At 46.4% G+C, this 23702-nt stretch overlaps 1 protein-coding gene across 7 annotated transcripts in view; it reads left to right on the top strand.

Annotated features, from left to right (window-relative positions):
* The window catches only part of FBXO34 (F-box protein 34), a 43445-nt gene extending 19743 nt beyond the window's left edge, over positions 1 to 23702 (top strand). For 2 of the 7 annotated variants that reach the window (XM_030451627.1, XM_030451625.1), the window contains 3 exons: positions 4948 to 5040; positions 7360 to 7559; positions 17035 to 23702. In XM_030451627.1, coding sequence (XP_030307487.1) covers positions 7483 to 7559; positions 17035 to 19231 — 2274 coding nt within the window. In that variant the 5' untranslated portion in view covers positions 4948 to 5040; positions 7360 to 7482 and the 3' untranslated portion in view covers positions 19232 to 23702. Of the gene's footprint in view, positions 1 to 3926; positions 3938 to 4947; positions 5041 to 7013; positions 7185 to 7359; positions 7560 to 10636; positions 10661 to 17034 lie in introns of those variants that run through there. The other 5 variants (XM_030451629.1, XM_030451628.1, XM_008501025.2 and 2 more) reach the window with 5 other exon arrangements.

The raw sequence follows: 23702 nt of genomic DNA, 5'->3' as shown, positions 1-23702 counted from the left end.
GTTGAGAGGGTGTGGGTGGTGGTTTCTCTTGTTGGGTTGGTTTGTTTGTGGGTGGGTTGTTTTTAGATGCACCCAACAAATCTGTTGTGTTGGAAGTTCTCTGTCCTCAGCAGATGTAAGGATGCCACTTTGTTATAAAATGTTCTGTGAAAAACAGTTTGAGCTGCCTCTTACTTGAAATCTGTCCTGAAGTTGGGTATACTTAGCATAACCATTTTAACCTAAGTTTGCAGAGCAGAATGTTTTGTAAACTGCTGATGTAAAAATCTGAAATTTCAGAGTTCAGGTTTTTTATATCATCCTTGCAAGATAGTTTTCTGGGGAAACATGAAGTTGAGGCATCAGTGGTGTCCTAGTTTAAACAAAAAGTTGGAAGGATTTAAGTTGGGACAAAAAATGGAAGATGCTAAGGTGTGAAAACAGGGTGGATTCAGGGGTCTATCAAAGTGTGGTGTTCTGAATTACAGAAATAATTAAAACTCATGGCACAGTTATTTCTAAAACTTTCTGTGAGTGCTGTTGCATTTAACATAGGGTTTGTGCAGCTGAGCAAGACTTCTGACATTGAATTTGGTCTTGGAGACCTTTAGGAAAAAATCTGGCTGCTTTAGAGGGACATAATCATAGAATCATAGAATCCTTGGGGTTGGAAGGGACCTCGAAAGATCATCTAGTCCAACCCCCCCTGCCAGAGCAGGGCCACCTAGAGTACCTCGCATAGGATAATGAGTATTGTAACCTCTCAGCTCTGCAGTGGATTGGCAGAATGAATCCATGTGGATAAAATCAGACCTTTCTCTTTTGAGACTTGATTTTTTGTTTTATCCGTTTTGGTTAAAGGCTAGGATGCCACAGAAATAAAGAAAAAGGAATTGCCCCTCTTCTGCAAACCTGTTAAGGGCTGGATGTGTGATGAGGGGAGGTGAAAGCAGATCAGCTCAGAGGCTGGTCCAAACCAGTTAGTCACATAAACCAGTTAAATCTATTCACCAGTTTAATACAGTGAATCAAGTCTCAGAGCTGATCAATTTAGTGTTTAACACTGCATCACCTGCTGGGGGGGTTACCTTATTAGCAAAATTCTAAAGAAAGAACCTGTATTTGTTTATTTACTGGATGTTTAGACATTAGCTGTAAGTTTGCCACCAGTTAGTGCCCCACAAAGAGATGTAAAGAAACAATTATTACTATGCCATGTTCAGGGGGGGCTTCTTGCACAGATAGTGTCAAGTGTGAGCTTTTTGCTTTCCTGCTGACATTTTGCCATCACATGCCAGTAAAGTGGCTGGTCCTGTGCTGGGAAATGTTGGATTCAAAGATCCGGGTGCAACCAGAGGAGTGTTGCAGATGGATTTATTTTTAGGGTGTCGTAAGAGCTGCTAGAGGCAAAGGCAACTTTTAATTTTTGGAATGAGGTGGTTCTGCTGTGCTGCTGGATCACTAGCTAAACCATTATGGGCTAACTGGTGAGCAATTACTGTGGGGTGGGCCATGAGGTGGTCGATTTATTAGCTGTTCCAGCCAAACCAAGTGTACCCCATGTGTGCCAAAATGAGTCAAATGAACCCCTCCAGCCAGGAGTCCTAATATCCACAGGCAAAAAAAGGGTGATGAAATGATTGTTGCAATCCTAATCTGCCACATCAGCTGTTGTATTAGCAATGAGCAGGATCATCTTTTGGCAAACTAATTTAAAAAGATGAGATTCTTCTTCTTGCTGGTTTTAACTGGCTCGGAGAAAGTGGGACGGGTTGGCTCTCTGCTGGCATTCAAGCTGATCTCTTTGGTGTTGGCTGTCTGGAGTTTTGGCTCTGGTGTTTGTCCTAAACCTGCCCTTTCGTGTCAGTTCTGCACCTTGCAGTCCTTTGGATCATTCTGTGTGTGTGCAGGAGCAATCCAGTGAGACCTCAGCCTTACAGAATCAGGGCACGGTGTCTCCAGAGCTCTGGGACTGCTTCTCTCCTATTTTTGGAACCAGCTCTATTGCTTCTATAAAAAGGCAGCTTTTGGAAGCTTTCTCCTTCCCCTCTCCCCAAGAAAGTAGCCTTTCAGCTGAGCTTTCATGAATGCAGAATCTGCAGTGGCAAAACAAATGTAGTTTTATCCACTGAATAATTCAGATGTGGCTCATGGATCACGTGGCGTTCCAGTCGAGTATCTTCACCCATACCCTGTAACCCAAGAACACAGCAGCTGCAGCCCTGCTCAGGGGTGTTTCTCTACCCCTTCTTTATCTAAATTCAGGGCACACCAGAGATGATGTGGTGACAAGGGAGTGCCAGAGGAGGTGGCAGCTTTCTAGAAAGCTGAGTGATGTGTGGTCTGGGTGTGTTTGTCACCAGTGCTGCAGCAGCGTGGGCAAGGAGAGAGGATTTACTGTTTTTTGTTTTCTTCTTGGATCAAGCAGAACAAATCTAATGAGCCAGTTCTTAACTTCTTCCCAGTTGAACAACAGATGAGATCCCAACCCAAGTTGTGCAAGACAGCTGAAACCTTTCAGGAATAGTTGAGCAAGGGAAACACTTGTTATTGTTTTGGTTTTTTTTCCCAGTATTAAAATACAAGGTTAACAAGGTGCAGCAGAGCTTCTGTTTTTCCCTTCTGAGATTTTTTTCTTTGGAGGGGAGGGCAGCTGACTTGGTCCTTCCAACTCTAACCACACTTAGAGGAGAGAAACCACAAATTTGAAACCTTTCCTTCTTCCTTGATGTGATCTTGGAAGGAAGACAAGTCCCCCCTGTAGTGCTTCATTAGAAGAAGTGTTCTGTATGCTTATCAGTACAGCAAGTAGTGCTGTTTGGTGGCAGTGAAGAGTCAAACGTTGCCTTGGAGACCTACGTGCTTGTTCCCTTGCCTCTGAAACACTCTTATTTTGCACAGTGTTTCCAGAACTGTTCCTTTCTACTGACTTGGAAGAAGCTGAAATCCCCTTTGTGGCAGACACCACAATTTAAGGTGTGGATTTGAGACCTCGGAGCCCTCTCCGAGACTTCTGGTGCCTGCCAGCTCTGACGCTCAGTGGGTTCAAGGAGCTGATCTCTTCTGGGTTAATTTTCTCTTAGTTCAGCTTCTTGAGCTGCTTCGGGTGAGAAATTGGGTAAGAACCAGTGGGAAGAGTTGGAAGAGAGGGATGAGACCCCAGCGTGGAGGGATTACAGTGACTGAAATGACTCTGGGAATCTGCAGCCTTTGGGAGCATCCATATGCTCCCTGCTGACATGGATGTCCAAGCTTAAATTTACCTGGAAATCTTCAGATGTCAGTTAAATAACTGCTCTGTTTGGTGTTATCCAGGGTAGCAGAGTATGGATGGGAGCTCTGTGGAGCTTGGGGAAGGGCTGGAGGGAATTTAGTGGGGAAATGAGCTGAGGCCCATGGTAATGAGGTCTTGCTGCTTGGCCAGCTCTGATTCCCAGTGCCTAGAAGTGGTAGCAGCAGATTTTAGTTTCTAAGTAGATAGAGGAAACTCCCCCTGTTTATTCCACCTGGAGCCCCTGTGGCACTTTTATTGCTTTTAGATTAGAGAACATCAGATCTGTGCAGAGTTCCACCTTTTGACCATCAAACGGGAAGCTGAGCACGAGAGGTTCCACAAGGCAAGCAGTGTCTGTGGTGGCTCTTGTAGCCTCTTGCTGTGGGTGAAAAGGCCAATCTGCAGCTCAGGAGGACTCAGAGAATCTCATGGGATTGTAGGTATTTAATCTTTGCATCTCTTAATGCTTATAAGTTGGATACAGTGTCTTTACTTAATACCTAGTTTGATCTAAGGGTTTGCTGCCAGCTGCAGGTGGATGGAAACACAAATGTGAGGTCACTCTGAAGCTCTTGGGAAGATTGGTTTAGTTAGAATGTGCTTTTTTTCCCTCTTATTTTGCCTAAGAATGTTCTATTAAATGAAGAAATGAAACCTAGGGAGTGAACTTAGTGTTAAAAGGCAGTTCTTTCAGAGTTCTCACTGTCTGACCTAGCCTGGGAGCTGCTGTGGATCACTGGAGTGGGAGTGTTGGGACTAAGGAAAGCTTTCTGTGAAAACCTTTTGCTCTGGAGTGCCTGATGCTGTTACAGGTGTCCTGAGGGGGTGTTTGTAGAGGGCTGGCCAGGCTGGGAAACAGCAGAATTGCACATCTGGTGGAATATTCTTTTAGAGAAAAGTATCATGTAACAGCCTAAATTTCAGCTGAGGTGGGAATGGACATGGAGCCCTGTTCTTGCAAGAAAACAAACTCATGTGGAGAGCTCTATTTTAAACCCTCTGCTGTGACATTGGTTTAAATTTTATTTTTAAAATTTATTTTTACCTGTTCTTCATAATGACTGGGTTCTGGTATATTAACTCATCTGAGTTTCCCTCTGGAAGAATTCCTTCTGCTTTCTTCTGCATCCTGAGTGTGCTGCTGCTCTTTGCCCAGCTCAACCCTGCAGCCAGCCTGGTGTGGGGAGGCCAGGGCTAGCCAAAATTGCCTCTACCAATAGTGTGATTGCTGCTCAGGAACCAGTCCCAAGGCCGTGGCCACCTTCCTAGAAAGCAAATTTTGTGAAATGATCTTCCCATCCTTTGGGTTTGTTTATCAGCTACTGTTGCTACTGTTAAAAAAAAACAACACACTTGCTCTTTGCAGTAAAGCTTTAGCTGTCAACATACCAAAAGCTGCACAGCTGAAGAGACCTTCACCCTGCCTCCCCCCTCTTCTCCTCTGGTCAACACATTTGTTTTCCTGAACTGCAGCAGCATTCAAAGCTGATGATAAAATGAGTTTTGTGGGACCATTCAGCGAATTGCTCTCTGTTGCTGAGAGGACGTGACACTTAACTGCTGCCAAACCTGTGTCCCTCCCACATCTGATACATAAAGGCATATGTTTGGGGGTGGTTTTAGAAGGGGAGAACAGCAAGATTAGGTTTTTAACTTCCTCTTCTGTTGTCTTTCTCTGTGTATCTGTATTTCAGTTTTTGGGCTCTGCAGAAGTTACAAATCAGCTGAAGCACCTGTGGATAAGGATCACCCTTGGTAAAGAAGCACACTGTGGTAGTTAAAAGGCAGTAAGTATCTCTGGGGGCTGATTTATTTTTTCCTATTTTTTTTTTAATTCACTAGCACAGCTTTCTACTACTAACACAGTAGGAATTTGTCAGTAGCTTGCTGGCATTAATAGCCTATTTCAGCTCTTTTTTACAGGCCAGCAGCTAGAGGAGGGGGGAAAAAGCATGCTTTGTATGGAATTGTGGTTGAATCTGTGCTGCAGTGCCCATCTGAGCTAGTCTGAGTCTATTCTGTCAGCTTTTCATTTCCTCTGGTAGGTGCCCTTCTGGAATATGTGACATCCCACCTTCCCATGCCAGGCTCTGGGTGCCCTGACCCATTTTGCTTGGTGGTTTTGTTTCTCAAGCTCTTTACTACAAACAAGACATCTTCTGGTTTCATTTCTTTCTGGCTTTTTATCCTTTACCTCTCCACTGATCTGCAAAAGGAGTAGGACTAGGACAAAACATGTGCTGTTCCTCACCAGGCATACATGGAGAGAGTTTTAGGCATTGAAAAAGTGACTGGCATTCTTGAAATGGTATGGTTGCATTTATTTGGGTGTGGATATAATCATGTGTCTGTGATAGAATTCCTGCTGAGTCTGAAATGCTGGTGTCAGGAAAGCCAGACAAAAGCTTGGATAAAAGTCAGAATTTCAGTGCTTTTTACTGGTGGTTCATGGGAAAATAATGATTTTGTGTTTAACTTTTTATTTTCATATAGCATTGTGTGTGTGCTTTTTTTTTTTTCTTTCTCTGTGAATTACTGTTTGGCAATATATATTTTACAGCCCACAAAACAGGAGGAATGGCTGATTTCTGTGCCTAGGTTTCTTTCTTTCAGGTAGATCCTTGTTGTAGGCTCCAGGCAGTCTAATGAAAATGGTGTTTAATTACAAAGCTTTGATTCCTGCTGCTGCAAACCACAGCAACCTAACTCCTTGTCTTTTGGAATTCCTGGAGTGGGGGGCATACCCTCATCTTCCCACTCTGCCAGTGCAGTGCCTCTGTCTTCTCCATCTGACAGGTTTCATTGCCTCGTGTTGAGCTCAGCAGAGATTGCTTTCTGAAGACTGGAATGTGTTTACATAAGATTTTATATATTATTTTAGGCTCCTGCTTACTCAAATGCAGGCAAATGATTAACCTCTCATTCACCATCACTAGAGGAATAATGAAACTGCCATAGCAGACAGCAGATCAGGTAGATCTAAACCAGCTTCTGCTTTCCCTGACTTCTGAAGTCATCCTTCACCACTTCCTTGGTGAGTGTGGCTCCCCATTTAGGGCAGACTTTCCAGGCCAACCTTTTCCAAAAGGATTGATGTGAGAGGCTCCATCTCTGCCAGAGCTCTGCTGCTGCCAGCAAGCACAAAGCCTCCAGCGAGTGCCTCTGCCAGGAGCACTGGGCAGAGCTGCTGAAAAGAAGAGAAAACCTGCTGTGCTAAATCACAAATCCCCTGGGGATGCAGCTCCATGGTTGACATCTTCAAATGGCATTCCTTTGTTATGGCATCCATGTGCCTGGTCCTCTGGAGAGGAAGCAAACGATCTCTAAAACAATCTGTTGGCAACTGGGGCTTGAGTATTTTGAGTTTTTCCAGGGCTCTTTTGCTGTGTCACTTTGGTATTCTAACTCAAAGGTTGTTCTTGCACTGTCAAAGCACATTAAAACCCCATTAATTGTTTCTGCTCCAAGGACAAGGCGTGGAAAGCAGCAGCCTAGCACTGAGAGGGAGAGATACTGCAGAACAGTTTTGTTTTGGTGAGATCTGCTGCCTTATCTCTGTGTGATGCAAAGACTGGGGTGGTTTTCACAAGGCTGCATGGTGGCATGTTTTGTTTTTGGTTTTTTTTTTTGTCCTTTCATGAAATCTACCACGTTATTTTGATTAGAAGGCAAACGTAACTCCTGGCAGCCTCAAATCTTGCTGCTGAGCAGCAGTTTCCCTCCCAAGTTTGCTGTGGTGCTAACAACCAGAAACATCTTGTGCGTCCTGTTTGCAGGGAGCTCAGGGGACAGAGTGTTCCAAGGGAGGTGCCAAGGTAGTGCTGCAGATGGATATAAGGTGAAGAAGCATTGTGTGTGCAGACAGGCTGTGGTGGGGAGACATGGATTTGTGTTTGAGTGGTGGTCAGAAGCTCTAGCTGCTTCTGATGATGTTAAGTTTCTATATTTTTCTTTTTTTATATATATATGTATGGGAATGCACATAGATATATGTGTGTATATATCTATTTTCCCTCTTTCAGGGAAGAGCCTTTGTCCTGCTCACCTGTGCTTCAATTTTTGCTGGAGTCAAGCTCAGTCTCCTTAAGCACCTCTTGTTTGTTCAGTTTCTAGGTGGCAGGGACAGGATGAAGCTCTGCCTGGGGCAGGGGAAGCTGCTGGAGAAGCCTTGCATGTAACCCAGGATGGACTGGCTGTGACGGAGTGCCTTAGCTGGAGAGGTTGTTACCATGAAGAGTTCCTGCAGAGCTGGCCTCCACAGGGAACCCCTGAATTCCACATCCTCCACCTTCCATCAAGTCAAACGGTAGGAACAGACTGTCTGCTCTTCCCTGTAGTTAAACCTTCAGCACTGATTCAGCCTCCTTTTTGTTTTCCTCTTGTCTTGCGTGTCACTCGGATATTTGATCTAAATTCTGACTTTTTGGGTGGTGTTTTAGTGAAATGTTGTAATGGCTTCAGGGTAGAAATGTTCTTTGACGTTTTTATTTGATAATGACAACTGCAGATTGGCCACAGCTGGTACTTTACTTGGAGGAATCTTTTGGTTTTTTTAGCAACAGCTGTACATGAATTTGGGAACGTGGCTTTGAAGTACAACTTAATTGGAGACGGGCTTGTCATAGGAGGCTTTAAAACATGCAGTCAGCTTCAAGTAAGTGGAAATACTGGCAGGCATTGTTGTGGTTTGTCTTACTATGGAGTAAGTAATTAGATTAGTTTAAGCTCAGATTTTTGTATTGCTCATGCTCCTGTGTCTCTTATTAAGAAGAAATGCACCACTGCTTTCAAACACTTGTGCTTAAGTGACAACGAAGAGAACGCCTCTCACTGTGTCTCGTTATAGGAACACCATACAGAACAACTTGTCCTTATGCAAATGCAAGAACATAGCAGTCCAAGCTTCTTGAAAGTAGATGTAGCATTTTTTAATTATTATTTTATCCTTTTGCTGAAACCAAGCCTCTTAAATTTTCTTGGTCTGGAAGCAAGTGTCGGCTTTCTGGTTTCCCAAAGTTGTGTTGATTTAAAACAAATTTTCATCTTTGTTCTTTGGGGTTGTGTAGACAGCCTGTACTTGCTGTGTTAGTCTCTTGGTAATTCAGAGCTGTAAAACACTTCCTGGGAGTCTTTTCTTCTCTCCTCCTGTGGATTAAACAGTTACTGAAGATGACAGATGAATCTGTGCAATTAGGAACCTTTTGATTCTCAGCCTGATCATTCATGTCAACTTAAAATACTCATGTGAGCTTGTGTGCTTTTTTTTTTTGTGTGTGTGCAAGGAACTCTTCTTATTTCCTATGGTTTACCTCTTTTGCTGTACTCCTGAAAATGTGCTTGTATACCCTCACCTGTGGTTTTGCTTTGCTAAATGACCCGAGTAGCTTCTTGAATAATGACCCTCATCATCCTTGTTCTCAGCCTGGATGAATCTCCTCTGAGTCATGACAGAAAGCACGTGCTGCACTCAGAGCAGATCTGGTAGGAGAGCTTCTCACTGCTGCTTCAAATATATCACTTAATCACCTCTGTATTTCATAGATGTGTCTGTGAGTGCCAGTGCTCCTTTCATAGATACCTCCAAAACTTCTTGGTGATCAGTTTTCTGGTGCATCACTATCCACACTTGAAAATTCTCCTCCATTTCTCGACTTGGTGCTTTGTACCTCTGCTGTGCTGGTAAATACCTTTCATTTCTGTGGGTGCACCTGAAGGATCTGTGCTGAGGACATTCCTCACAAAGTCAGAGCATTCTCAAGGCCTGTTCTTGAGTCTTTGGTTTTTACAGGCTGGTATTTTCTTATTCAGTTAGCATCACCTGGGGCTGTCTGCTGCCAAGCCAGCTCCTTTGTCTCTTTTCCTATTCCTCTGCCAATCTGTCTTAATTAGTAAATCTCCTTGTGCCTTCTGAAGTCTATGTGAGTAAGACATAGTACATTTGTCTAAAAATATAACTTTTTTTTTTTGGTAACTCTCAGGTTAGTCTGACATATTGAACTATTCTCTCCTCCCCTTTTTGGTCTGTGTTACCTTAATCTTTGCTTGTAAAGCATCTTTATGTTGAAATCAGGCTACCAGGCCTGGAAAAGCTGCAAGTTCTCTCTCTTTTTTCCCCTGCAGTGCCACCTCCAATGTGCCACTTGATTTAGTCACTCATATTGTTGCCTTTCAAGAGGTTTATAATTCTTGCTTCTTGGCCTGCAGTTTATAAGCCTGTTTTTGATTCAAAAACTGAGATGAGCCACATCTCATGATTCCCATGAAGACTTTTAATCTTCCCTTTGTGTATGTTCTTGTTCAGATAAACCTCTGAGCTTGTGCCCTTGTGATCACCTTTATCTCACCCCTCTTTAAAAATGCTACAAAGTCAAATTTAGTATTTTGTGCTGTACCTAGAGTACTCCTAATCTCTGCCCTGACCTTGCTTGCAGCTCTTGTTTCTCTTCCCGTCCTTTCTCACAAACTGAAGAACTTTTTCCTATTTCTTTGTTTCTAAATATCTCTGCACCAGTTCTCACATTTATTCCTAGATTTTTTTTGGCCCCCAAGATACAGCTTTTGGCCCTAAGACACAACTTTCCAAGTGATGCTATTTGAAACCTGTGTCTGCTTCTTGTATCCTTCCCAAAGAAGGAATGTGTTTAGGTTGGAATTTCTTCTGTACTTGTTTGGGATTTCTTCTTAGTAAAGAAATCACCTTTTGACACCTGGAGAATGCCTGCTGGGTTGTGCTGTCTGCAGTAAAACCCTTAGTGCTGCAGTGCAGCTGCCTTTAGGAACCAGTTCCTTTCCTTCTTGACTTTCAAAAGAACAACCTGGTGACAAGCCTTCAGATCTACTTTTGCTTTTTCTTTCTTTTAAACTCTGAGTCTCTTAATGCTAGCATGGTCCAAGGTTAATTGCTATCAGCTTTCATGTGTTCTCATTATGTATGCACAGAAGTGAGGACTAAATAGCATCACTTTGGGCTGGTTCATTAACTGCCTGAAGGAATTTGTTGTGCCATGATACCCAGCAGGATCCTAGTCCTTGTGCAGTTGATAAATTAGAAAATAAATGTGAAATCAAAGGAGATAAAACATTTCCAGGAGGAAACATGGCACTATCTTTGTATTTGTGCTGCTTTGAGCACCTTTTAGCAGAAGGTGTATAAAACTGGGGGGTTTCTTTTTTACTTTCTCCCAGATGACTTCTGTGATTCCACAGGCATCCGTGCTATCCTGTCATCTTTGAGTGAAATGTCTTTGGAGAAGCTTAACCTTTGAATATCAGCTCTTTCAGTTAGTTTTGTTTTCCTCTGCTTTGTATCATCCCTGTCTCATCTGGAGTGAGGTTGGGAAGCAGGGAGCACAGGCTTGAGCTTCCTCAGGCTCAACCAAGAATTGCTTCTACGTCACTCTCTTCATGGTAAGTGCTTTTATACAAAAGCCTGGCAAGGCAAGGGCACTTCTTCCTGTGCAAAATTTAGAAAGTAGCTGAGGCTGCTTTGCTGTCTGCAGAAGGGTGTGTGTCATAGAATCATAGAATCCTAGAATTGGCTGGGTTGGAAGGGACCTCAGAGATCATCAAGTCCAACCCTTGATCCACTCCCACTGCAGTTCCCAGCCCATGGCACTCAGTGCCACATCCAGGCTCTTTGGAAAGATCTCCAGACACGGAGAATCCACTACTTCCCTGGGCAGCCCATTCCAATGCCTGATCACCCTCTCCAGAAAGAAATTCTTTCTCATCTCCAACCTAAACCTCCCCTGGCACAACTTGAGACCCTGCCCTCTTGTCTTGCTGAGAGTTGCCTGGGAAAAGAGCCCAACCCCCCCCTGGCTCCAACCTCCTTTCAGGGAGTTGGAGAGAGTGATGAGGTCTCCCCTGAGCCTCCTCTTCTCCAGCCTCAACACCCCCAGCTCCCTCAGCCCTTCTTCACAGGAATTCTGCTGGATCCCTTCACAGCCTCCTTGCTCTCCTCTGGACCTGCTCCAGCAACTCAATCTCCTTCCTGAGCTGAGGGGCCCAGAACTGGACACAGGACTCAAGCTGTGGCCTCCCCAGGGCTGAGCACAGGGGCAGAATCCCTTCCCTGGACCTGCTGGCCATGCTGTTCCTGATCCAGCCCAGGATGCCATTGGCCTTCTTGGCCACCTGGGCACACTGCTGGCTCATGTTCAGCTTCCTGTCAATCCAAACTCCAAGGTCCCTCTCTGTCTGGCTGCTCTCCAACCAGTCTACTGACTTGAAAATGTGCTCAGAACTCATAAAATGGTGGAAGCCTTTTATTGGAGCAGTCTGTGCCTGTTGGGCTTGGATGTGCATCTCTCACCCAAAACCTCTGCTTGGTGAAGATGATGGCTTTTAAGTGTGACAGATGTTACAGCTGATTCTGTGTGTAGCTATATTTGGGTGTCATCTCCTCCAAAGTCAGGTTATTTGAACACCTGATGTGGGTGATGAAGCTCTTTTGGGCCACCCACTTGTCCAGCTTGTTCCCACCTCCCCAACCCAGATTCCAACCACTTGAGTGGAGAACACTGCTTCAGCAGTCCCATACCTTCTGTATACCCTCAAGACCTGCCATAACTCTCTCTGATTGATTCAAGAGGCAGTTTTGTGCTTTAATTTTGTTATTAAGAAAGCTATTGCAGCAAGGGAGTGGGTTTTCTAGAAATCTGATGCCTCCACAGCTGCTGCAGTGGAACCCACCCCTTGTCTGGAGCATGGTGCTTCCCAACCCAACTTTTTTCTCCAAGCTTGGACACTTGCCACTCACCAGAACAAGTTCCAGTGTGTAGCAGAGCATCGTCCATCTCAGCTGGGATTTTCCCTCCCCAGCAGAATCCGTGGAATGCTTTTGAAGCAGCTCTGTCTTGCTTTGCCTTGCCCCAGCAGTGCAAAGGGGATGGAAGTGGTTCTGGAGATGGAGCCCAAAGGACCCACCAAGTCCTTCCAGAAATAACAAGTGGTTGACCAGAACTTGCATTCAGCACTTAGTCCTTCACAATGTCTGTGTCCTTTATAAAGGATCTAAGTTTATACAGGGGGAAATGTGATGCCAGGGAAGAGAAATACCTTGCCAGAGGTTATGCTTGGTGTGGGGTTTTATTATTTTTTTTTTTCTTTCTTACCTCCCCTTTCTGTCTTCTGCCTTGTGTTAGTTATGTCCTGAGGGGTTTGGTTGGTTTTTTTTTTTTTTCCAGAGTTGTAGTTGGCACTGTGTGTGCAGTCAGGAACTGTTGTTGACTGGAGTTAGTGTTTACAAAAAGAAATCCACAGGAAACTTTGGGGTTTTGATTGAAATTTTTGCCTGAATAAAACCTTCCGGTTCTTTGTGCAGAAAACTTGCAGTGTGATTATGCTGTTTGAGCAGATTACCCTTTTTTTTTGGTGGTGATATTCTTCCTGGCCAGAGGAAATCTTTTGGCTTCATGAGAGTCCCTGACCCAGGTACAGTGAGAAGGTTGTAGACTCTCTGTGGACCCTCCAAAGGTGGTGTGAAGATTGAGCCTTTTCTGTCAGTTTTTTCCTCCAGCTTTGGAACTTCCACTAACATAAATATTTATTACTTTTATGCTGCAGTGACTTAGCAGGTATATAAATGCAAAAGGACACAGGAGGATTCTGGCCAGCTTGGCACAGTAGCTTATGGGGCTTCCCTTCAGTGGGGAGAGGAAGGGTGTGTGCGTGTCTCTGCCTGTATAAAAGCAGATATTTCTATTTCAATCCCATGTAGTAACTAACTGGATAAAGCTGTAGTGGAAACAAGCTGTAGTTAGGACTTGTAAAAACAGCAGTGTCATTCCAGAAGTGTGTAAGTATCCTGTTTTTCAGACACAGCTGATTAGAAATAGAAAAAAACTGTCCCTTTTCTTGCAAAAGCTTAAGGATGGAATTAATAGCTTTAAGGCAGCACTGTTAGTTGTTTCAGTGCCCATCATTCTTGGTAGATATCTGTCTTATCAGCAGTTCAAAACCACACGTTTGGGATTGAAAAACCTTTTATGCTTATTCTGTGAACTTCTGAAGAGTTGTCTTTAAAGATAAAATTAGGAATTTGGTAACATTAAAGCAAACACAATGCTGCTGGAATTAAGTACCATAGTGAATTGTCAGTGACTTCACCTTTTAGTGACTATTTTTGGTGGTTTTAAATATTTAAAAACTTACCTGCAGCTGCCACAGCTCTCTGCTTGCCAGTGCTGAAGTGTCTGGGCTCTGGTTCATCTTCAAAGCAATTTCTGCTGGGGGGAGCTTTGCTCCAGTTCCAGGAGTTGGAAATGTAGAAGCTGTGTTTGCCTGAAAGTTCTTATTTCTTAATGTCCACAGTTCTTAATAGTCAGGGGGGCTGCTTTTTTTTTCCCCTCCATTTCAGGTAAGGTCCATTCTTAAAATCCCTTTTAAAATGGAAATTCTTTTCCCCACTGCCCAGGAAGTGGGAGGTGGGTGGCACTGTGATTGAGCTGATCTAGTGGAGTTAGCAGGACCCTTTTATAGCTGTCTGATGTGATTAAATGAAGGTTTTCTGTAAATCTGGATCCAGATTTACACAGTGTAACAAACTGCTGAATTCAAACGAGGCCATTATTCTGGCAGTAAAACTTCTGACTAAGGCATCATTTTGTAATGTAAATTATAACTTTTAAACCTTAAATGGGATTGCTGGCTGAGCCAGAGACTTAACTGAAACACAGGAGGAAATACAACCTTAAAGGAGGAATCCATAATAGGTGAGGCATAACTCTGCCCTTTGTCTTTCTCCATAGAGCAGAAATAGCTGGGAGCAGCTGAACCAACCCTGCTGGCTAAACATGTCCTCTGAGCATGTTGGGATAACCAGTTTGGTCCTGTTTTCATTCATGTCATACCTGGTCTCACCTTCATTTGCATCTTCTCTTAGTGAAGGGTGTTGAACTGATAGCCCTGCTGGATTCCTGAAAAAACCCTTCCAAGAAAGGCTTTCAAAACCACATTCAGCTCACCTTTCAGACACCCCAGCATGAAAACTCATGAATGAAATTTGATCTTTTGCTCTTAGCTTGTGAGATTTCAACGTGCAGAGTCCTGCATTTCATTGTCTTCCTCTCTCTTCTCCCCAGGGTAGGGTGGTGGGCACCTATCAGAGCTTTTTTTCCTTATTTTTTTTTCTTTAGTCTGAAAAGCACAGTTCCAAAATGCCCTTCTGGGTGGGGAAGGGATTGCTGCAGGCACCATTATCCCCAGCAGATGCTGCAGTGGTTCTCCTGCTGCTGTTCTGGGCTTGGCTCTGACCTAAGCACATCAGTGGCCTGACCCTGCTTAGCTATAAAATGGCACCAGAGATGAGGCAGACCCTATGGAAAATGAATCTGGAACAAACTCCTGCAGCCCTGATTTGCCATTTGTTCATCTGATTGGGCACCCTGAAGTTCTATTTTTATCAGATTATTTTAGTTTTTAGCATCCAACTGAGAAGGCAAACAAAAACAGCTCAGTTGCATTTTGCAGAGGAGGCTAAATTGGGAGGTGACCCAGTTCCAACAAGAGCTGGAATTAGCATGCAGGAGGCATGGGGAGAAAATGAACCCCAACACCAGGTAGGTGTAGCTGCAGTAACAGGAGCTCTCTCTCTCCCCACAGTCTGTAGGTGAACTGCAGATGGCTTTGGCAGTTCAGGAGCAAGGTGTGGATCTTCCTATAAAATATGAGGGAAGAGAACATAGCAGCATCCTTTGCAGTGTCTGTCTTCTGGCCTTAAAAGCACTGCACGGGACCAAAGAGGTTCCCTAACTTTGATGCACACTCAAAGAAAGGTGAATTCAGCCCTTCCTCTTCATCACAGAATCATGGAATCTTGTGGGTTGGAAGGAAAACCATCCAGTTCCCACCCCCTGCCATGCCCAGGGACACCTCCCACCAGCCCAGGTTGCTCCAAGCCCCATCCAACCTGGGCTGAGACACTGCCAGGGATGGGGCAGCCACAGCTTCTCTGGGAAACCTGGCACAGGGGCTCAGCACCCTCACACCAAACTATTTCTTCCACTCATCTCACCTCTCTTCCATCTGGAAACCCTTCCCCCTCATCCCATCCCTGCAGTCCCTTGTCCCCAGTCCCTCCCCAGCTTTCCTGGAGCCCCTTCAGGCACTGGAAGGTGCTCTAAGGTCTCCCCATTGCTCCCTTCTCTTCTCCAGCCTCAACACCCCCAACTCTCTCAGCCTGGCTCCAGAGCAGAGCTGCTCCAGCCCTCCCAGCAGCTCCAGGGCCTCCTCTGGACTCACTCCAACACCTCCATCTCCTTCTGGGCTTGGGGACCCCAGAACTGGACCCAGCACTGCAGGGGTCTCATCAGAGTGGAGTAAAGGGGAAGAATCCCTTCCCTCACCCCGATAATTGGCATCTGTGCTGTTGGTGCACATTGTTGGCTCATACTGAGCTTCTCATCAACCAAACCCCCTCCTCCCCAAGTCCTTTTCCTTAGTGTTGTTCTGAATCCATTGTCCACCCAGCCTGGAACTGATGTACCTCCCCAAAAATGCTCTCCCCAACCTTTATCACCCATCCCCTCACCACTTACTGCCAGAGTGAGAAGGAACCAAAACTTCAGGGCAAAGCAGTGGTGCTCTGTGCCTCAGCTCTCTTCAGCCCTGCTGCATCCATCTGACACAAACCCACTGTGTGAGCAAACTGCAGGTGTTGCAGCTCTAAATTTACCCAACTTCATCAATGTTGTGCCTTGTGATTTTCCATGAAAAGCTGGGTTTGGGCTAGAAACTGGAAACTGAAGCAAGTGTGGTGGTGGTGGTGGCTGTCAGGGGAAACATACTGAGTGCCTGAAGATATCTGTATCAGCTCATGATAAATGTGGCATTGAACCTGTTCTGAAACCAGCAAGCACTGATTATCCCCTTTTCATAAAGGAGATTTTTTGATGTAACCATTCAGAGGTTACCATGGAAACACAATCTCTAGTTAGTTCTGTAATACATGTGTGTGATACTGCCTGAGGTCTCCTGATAATTGCATCCCCTCTGGCATCACCCTGGGCTTTTGCAGGGTGGGTTTTGGGGGCTTTGAAGATCACTGTGAAGGTGGAACAGAAAGGAAGAGTCAAGTGCTTGGGACTGTTGCAGGAAGTGTCTCCTTCATGGCCCTGAAGTTGATAACCATAAAAACAGAGCCTTGGAAGTGGCTTGGCCACAGGTGATGCTTCTGTCAGATTTGGGGAGGGGTATCTGATGTATCCTGTGGAGAACCCTTATGGGAAGGTAACACCAAATCTGCCATGAATGATAATCCTGAAGGGCAGGTTTGGTTTTTTGGGTGGTACTGGGAGATCTCTTCTGGGATCTCTGAATATCATTACACTTGGTAATTTCCCTTTGTAGCTTTGACTGTACTTTACTTAAAAAAAAAAAAAGTGTGTGTGTGGTAGCTGATGTCAAACCCTCAGATCCACATTCAACAGGAATAAAAAATGGACAGAAGGATGGCTCTAACTCTAGGATGAACCTCCAGCTGTGTTTGCACAATGGTGAGAACTTAAATCTTAGGATTTCTCCTTGCAGCTCCCTGGAAACAAGTCTCCCTAATGGGACGATCTCTGCTATCCATAATCCTACTCCAGGAAGTTCTCCAAGGGTGGATGTTGCAGCTTCAGCTTCTTTTCATTTCTTGTGTGGTTCCTTCTGAGGTGTGAACTGCTTGATGTAGATTAGGAGGTGTGCTGGTGCCTCTTCTGGGTCACCTTCTCTAATTCCAGGCATGTTTTAATTTTTGTTCTTTAACCCTTTAACTTCTTTCCTTTCTGTTTTTCCAGGGTTTCTGGTATGCACTTAAAGCCATATCTCAAGTTACAGAAGAAAGAGCGATCTCCAGAAATAAGCCAGGATTCCCTGAGAGGCTCACCTATGAGCCACCAGAGATCAGCACCAGAAGAAAAATACCCCACCAACTGCACCAAACTCAACGTTTTCCCCAAACCCTCCCTGGTGACTCCATCTAGGAAGCTCCTGGGTATTATTTATCCAAACACTATGTGCAATATGAACGGGAAAGGTCCAGGGGATGCTCCGAGCACAAGGGAGAAGAAGAATTCCGTGTCTGCCACGATCCACCAGGGCGAAGAAGGGGAAGGACCTCTGGATGTCTGGGCTGTGGTGAAACCTGGCAACACAAAGGAGAAGATTGCTTTTTTTGCAGCCCAGCAGTGCAGCAGCAACACCCGCCCGGGCTCCATGAAGATCAAGAGCAGCTGGGACATCGATGGGAGGACGGCAAAACGCAGGAAAAAATCCCTAGATCTTAAAAAAGCCAAAATCCAACTGGAGAGGATGAGAGAGGCAAATTCCAGGTGCTCCCAACCAGAGCCTTTCGCCTGTGGCATCGAGCACTGCTCTGTGCATTACGTGACCGACAATGGGGAGGGGGTGTTCCCGGGCAGGTCCCTCTCAGTGATTGAGATGGTGGCTTTCCTGGAGCAACGAGCCAGTGCTTTGCTGGTGGACTGTGCTAAAACCTGCACCTCCCTTCCCACCACCCGGCTGAGCACTCAGCCCAAAGGCACCCTCCCCACCTCGGACCTTTTCTCCTCCTCCTCCTCCGGGGCGTGCGAGGTGCAGGTGGAGAGGGGATCTTGTGTGGGGAATGAGCAGCAGGGGGAGCCCCTGAGGGTGCTGGACATGGTGGCCAAGCTGGAGTCGGAGTGCTTGAGGAGACAGAGTGAGAGGGAGGCCGGGAGCCTGTCCCGGAACAACAGCTTCCGCAGGAACGTCGGGAGGGTGCTCCTGGCCAGTGGCACCCAGCCCGAGGGAGAGGTGGGGAAGGGCTCCTCAGGGATCCAAGCTCTGGGGGATGATGGCTTGGAGGAGGCAGGGGTGGGAGAGGCTGGATACGGGGGACAGTGCAGTCCTCTGGGTGATGCTGAGCTGTGGGGTGGTGCTGCCTCTGCTGGGCAGCCTTTTCCTTCTGGGCTGGATGCTCGGGTGGGGAATGTGAATTCAGGACTGGCTCAGGAGGTGTTGGCCATCACTGCTGCCAGGAGTGATGCTGGAACACAACTTGAGCCTCCCAGAGCTCTGCTGCCTGCCTGCCCAGCTGCTGCCAGCGTGCCAGGGGCTTCCTCCCAGAGCAAGAATGTTACTCTTGATTGTACCTCGAAAGAAGCCGTGGTGTTCCCCAAGCAGAGCCTGCACCCTGTGAGGAAGGAGCCCTTGTGCATCAGTATATCAGTCAGCAAGACTGAGAAGGGCTGCAGGAAGGAGAAGCTCTCCAGCTGTGCTTCCAGTGAAGATCCCCTCCCCGGGAGGTTGTTTTTTCTCCAAGCTGAGCAGCCCGTGGCTCACGAGCAGCAGCCCCTACAGGAGAGCACCCAAGAAAAGCCAGGAGAAGGAGCCCAAAATGAGGATGAGGATGCTTTGGCATCCGACAGATCCCACGTCAGAACCTCTGTCCCCACGGAGCCACCTGCCCTTCCTGTCCCTCCACCAGAAGGGGCTTTGCAAGTACTGGATGCTTCCTGCTTCAAAAGGCAGGTCTCCCATGACTTTCTGGAGACCAGGTTTAAAATCCAGCAGCTTTTGGAGCCTCAGCAGTACATGGCCTTCCTGCCCCACCACATCATAGTGAAGATCTTTGGTTTGCTTCCCACCAGGAGCCTGGTTGCCCTAAAATGCACTTGCTACTACTTCAAATTCATCATTGAGTACTACAACATCAGGCCAGCAGACTCCCGCTGGGTCCGTGACCCCCGTTACAGAGAAGACCCCTGCAAGCAGTGCAAGAAGAAATATGTGAAAGGGGACGTGTCACTCTGCAGGTGGCATCCCAAACCTTACTGTCAAGCTTTACCCTACGGGCCAGGGTACTGGATGTGTTGTCACCGTTCTCAGAAGGGCATCCCAGGCTGCAAGTTAGGGCTTCATGACAATCATTGGGTCCCTGCCTGCCACAGCTTTAACCGTGCTATTCATAAGAAAACCAGAGGAGCAGGGGCTGAAGTGGAAGAGGAATATTAGTGCACATGCAACCTCTGAGGTTGTTTTTTGGGGTAGGAGGAGATTCTCATGCCTTGTGCTGTTTACAGTGTATATAATTGTCGTGGTTTTGTTTTGTTTTGTTTGGTTTTTTTTTTCACAGGGCTTTGAAACTGCACATACTTAAACACAAGAGCCTTTACCTTTTAGATTAAAGATAGCTTCTAGTCCATCTCTGTAAATAACACTATAAAAACTAATTGTACAGATACAGAGTCTACAGCTGGCTGAACAACCTAATCACTACAATGCAGCTATGATAGTGTTGCAGCTATAGGTGTGTGTGTTTTTAAGTGTCTTGTTTCCAAATCTGTATATCCTGTATAATATATGAATGTTTCTGAGAAGAAACTCTAAATAGGTAAAGGTCAACTTGTTGAAAGAAGCTTCAGACAATTTAACTGGACAACCTTAAAATTAGGCTAGAACAGCTCCATTATAGTAGTGTGGCAGTGGAAAAAAAAGAAAAGGATTATTGTATAGTCAGAATATAAAAAAGTTCTTGTCTACCTTACCCATGTTGTCTGGTTTTGTTTTGTTTTTTTTCCCCCAAACCCCCTTTTTTTTTGTTTGTTTTTTTTTTTACTTAAATAAAATGTGCATTCTAGATCTGCCTTACCTGATTTTCTCTTGTAAAACTCTTGCCCCAGCCTAAAAGTACTGTAAATCATGTGGCAGAAACTTGGTACTGTGAAATAGTTCAGCCTGGCAGTGTGTGCTTCCTCTAGAAAACTCCTCTGGAAAGAAACAAACAAAAAACCAACCCCAAACCTGCTTTACTTGGAGAACTCCCTGCTCTAACACTGACAAATTCCAGCTTTTTCTTTCCCTCCCATGTGTGCAGCAGCAGCTCAGTGGAGGCTCCTGGTTCCTGGTGTGGAAAACATCCAGAAATGGGGACTCTGCAGTTTGAGTCCTGCTTCATGGATCAGCCCCTTGCCCAGAGGCACTGGAGGATGGATCCAGCAGGATGACAGTGGAGTTGCCTTGGCTCAGGAATGTCCTGGAAGCTTCACCATCTGCTGTAGGTGGATTTTTTCCCCTGGCAAGAGGAATCCTTGAATCTTTGGAGCACTTTGCCCTGCTCTGCTGCATCCTGAGGCAGTGTGTTGGTGTTTGGAAGGGGAGCTGGGATTCCTCAAGCACTGGGTGGGAGCTGAGCATGGAGCATCAGTTCCAGGGGTTCCTGGAACCCATTCCTCACCTGCACTGCCCTGTTCCAGGCTCTGGTTTTACAGCTCCCTGCATGGAAGGGAACAGTTTGGAAGTCTGAGGATGTGCCCTGGACAACCCGTGAGTTCTTGAGAGCAGAGGAGGAGGAGCAGCAGCCATTTTGCAGGCTGACAGAGCCAACCTGAGAACGTTTCCTGGAGCCTGCACTTCACCCCATGGATGTTTCCCTTCTCCAAGGCTGGACCCTGGCAACCCTCACTGCAGGTAACATCTGAGCTGCTGTCCCCTTCCCACCAGGATCACCCTGAACCTTCCTCTTCCCTGCAGCTCCAAAGAGAGCACCTGGGACAGGCTGAGGAGCAGCATCTGGATGGAGTGGATCTGGATGCACCCAGCTCCTCCTCTTCTCTGACCTTCATGCAAGCTCAGCAAGGTGTAAGGGGGGGTGAGGAAAGCTGGGGGGCTGTGCTGGCTCCCTCTGCTTCACCCCTTAAACCACTGGTGGGATGGGAAGGAGCAACTTGGCTTGTCCTAGAGGACAGAGAGGGTTTGAAGGCAAGAGCTTTATTCTGTTAACAGAGGGAAAACTCAGCCCTTCCAGCCCTGAAGTGTGGGCTGGGGAAGCTCAGGATGCTCCCAGGAAATTTAAAAGGAAGTTTTTTGGTTCTCTGCTGCCCCAACACCCCCTGGTCAGACCCCACTCCTGGCTGCTGCAGCAGAGGTTGTGACAACTGGGAAGAAAAAAAAACCAGAAATGTGGAAGGGTGTGGCTGCCTTGTAATCAGCTGTGAGGAGGGAGAGGAAAAGCAAAAACCCTCCTGAGTTTGTGACTTCATTCTCCTAACGGGGCTCAGGCTTCTCCCCAGGCTTCAGTCAGCTCCCCTGGGAAGAGCAGCAGAGCAGCTTTTGGGCAGGAGTCAGCTTGCCAAAGCCATCAGCATCAAAGACCTTCAGCTTGATTTTAATTAAGGAAGGAGAAGAAGCTGCTTTCCTGCCACCCACCCACAGCTCTGGAAAACCTGAGATAACCAACTGCAGGCTGAGAGCAGCAAGGAAAGTCCCAGCCAGGCTGAAATAGAAGTGGCAGGGGAAAATATTTTGTATGGAGATAAGGGGCCACTGAGGCCTTTTTTTTCTGGGGAAAAGGGTGTGAGATTATGGTCAACCCTTGGTTGAATAAGAGGGGAAAAAAAAAAAAAGAGATTATTTTATTCCTTGCAGCAAATCAGTTTGGAGGAGATTTTGCTCCTTACCCCATCCCTACCCTTCCCTCTGTGCTGGCAGAGGAGCAGGGGCTGTGTTATCCATCATTTGGTGCCCTGCTTGCCAGAACCATCCCTGTTAGGTGGTGTTGCTGTTAGAAATGGTTTTACAGAACAACCTCTTGCACCCAGAAGTGGGTTGGTTCTGCAGGAGCTGCCTCTAAGCCTTTTTTTTTTCCTCCTCATGAAGTAGTAAGAGGTGCAGAGTTCTGTGGCCTTAGGGGCCAGGTCAGGGAGAACCCAAAGTCTGATGAATTTTTTTTTTTCTCTCCAAGAGGCAATAATAAGAATAATAATGGTAAAAAAAAATAAAATAAGCAAACATGGAAAGGCCAGTGTTGGATTTAGAAAAATGCAGTGGTCAGAACTGTGGACTTGAAACTTGTGTTACTTGATTTCTCAGCCTGGGAGTGATTTGAGTGTCTGCCTTGAATTTCCAGATAATACCTGTGAAGAAACTGTAAAAACATTTCCATTGTTTGTAAGCTTCCAGCTGTAACCAACCTCTGGGCTTCTGGCATGGCCACCCCTGAAAAAAGAAAAAAACAAAAAATAATTGACCATTGGTTGTGGCTGGTGTTTGGGTCTTGCTCCATCCTGCTCCTTTCCACAGCATCCCTGCTGGCTGTACAGAGGCTCTGCCATGCTCTAAGGGATTCAGCTCCCTTGCTTTGGCCACAGCTCCCTTTCTGCAGCATCTGTCCCCCTGCCACCCCTCCAAGTGTCTCCTCAGCCCTGCCCTGCAGCATCCACCCCTCTGCCTTGAGCCCAGAGTTGGGGATGGTTCCACAGCCTCCCCCTGGGCTGGTTCCTCCCTCTGCCTCTGCTGGGCTGCTCCAGACACCCTGGGAGCAGGGAGAGGCTGAGGGGCTGCTCCTCTGCCACCAAGGCAGCAGGGGACAAACCCTCCAGGGGTGGCACTGCTGAAACAGAAGGGAGCTGGGACACTGGCAAGCAGGAGCTGAGCTTGGCTCTGCATCCAGGCTGCTTTCCTGACAACCATCCCAAGGCAGCAAACTGCAGGAGCTCCAAGCTGCTGCTCCTCCTGCTCTTCCAGGTGCAGCAGCCAGGCCTGAGGTGCCATCAGCATCCCCAGCAGGGAGGAGGGGACAAAAAATTCCACAAAAACTCCAGTGGGGTGGGGTTGTTTCTTAAACCACAGCCTGCCAGGCCACCAGCTCCCACGGGCAGAGCCTCTTGCTGAGAAATGTGTCCCTTCCCTGTCCTTGCTTGCTCCACGTGGATAGTTGCCTCCTTCAGAAGAGACACCCTTGGGTCCTCCTGGAATAACCTCAGCTCCTGGAATGACCTTGGGAAGCCTCTTCCCCTCCATGCAGGAGGAATTCAGGCTCAGCAAGAACCATCACCTCACCCAGGAGCAGGTCAGGCACGAGAGACTCCGTTGAGTGTGTGTGTGTGTTCAGGTGTTTTGGAGGACTCCTCTTCCCTGCCCCAGTGGAGATGCAGTTATTTTTCTCTCAAGAATTATTTCTGTAGCATGGGTGTTGCTGATCCCACTGCCCCCTGACAGGTCTGCTCCCTGTGATGCTTGGAAAGCTGGAAATGTTTTGTGTGCTTCTCCCAGCAGGGTGAAAAAAAAAAAAAAAAAAACCAAACCCAAACCACACAGAAGTAAAAATGATAAATAGACAACTTAAAAAAAAGAAATTACTGTTAAAGATTTATTGCAATAATACAATAAAATTTAGAAAAGAAAAAAAAACAAACCCAAACCATTTGTGTTTACATCGAGTTCAGAAGTGGCAGAGAGAGGCTCTGGGTTTCTGCAGGTGACAAACAACCCTTGGCTGACCCACCTGAGACCTTTCCAGGGCACCTGAGGTGTCAGCCCAGGGCTCTCAGGGTCTGGTTCCATCACCCCAGAGCAATGATCATGGACAAAAGGCAGGACCTGGACTGATTCCCAGGTTCCTTCCACATAAAATGTTCTGTAAACTCTCTGCTTGGCTCTCTTCAAATGTAATGAACAGATATTCCTGCCCACCCTCCCCCCCCCC

This window comes from Calypte anna, chromosome 5A, assembly GCF_003957555.1.
Source record: "Calypte anna isolate BGI_N300 chromosome 5A, bCalAnn1_v1.p, whole genome shotgun sequence".
Taxonomy (NCBI): Eukaryota; Metazoa; Chordata; class Aves; order Apodiformes; family Trochilidae; genus Calypte; species Calypte anna.
The sequence above is the reverse complement of the archived record's forward strand: the minus strand, read 5'-3'. Positions and strand labels throughout refer to the sequence as shown.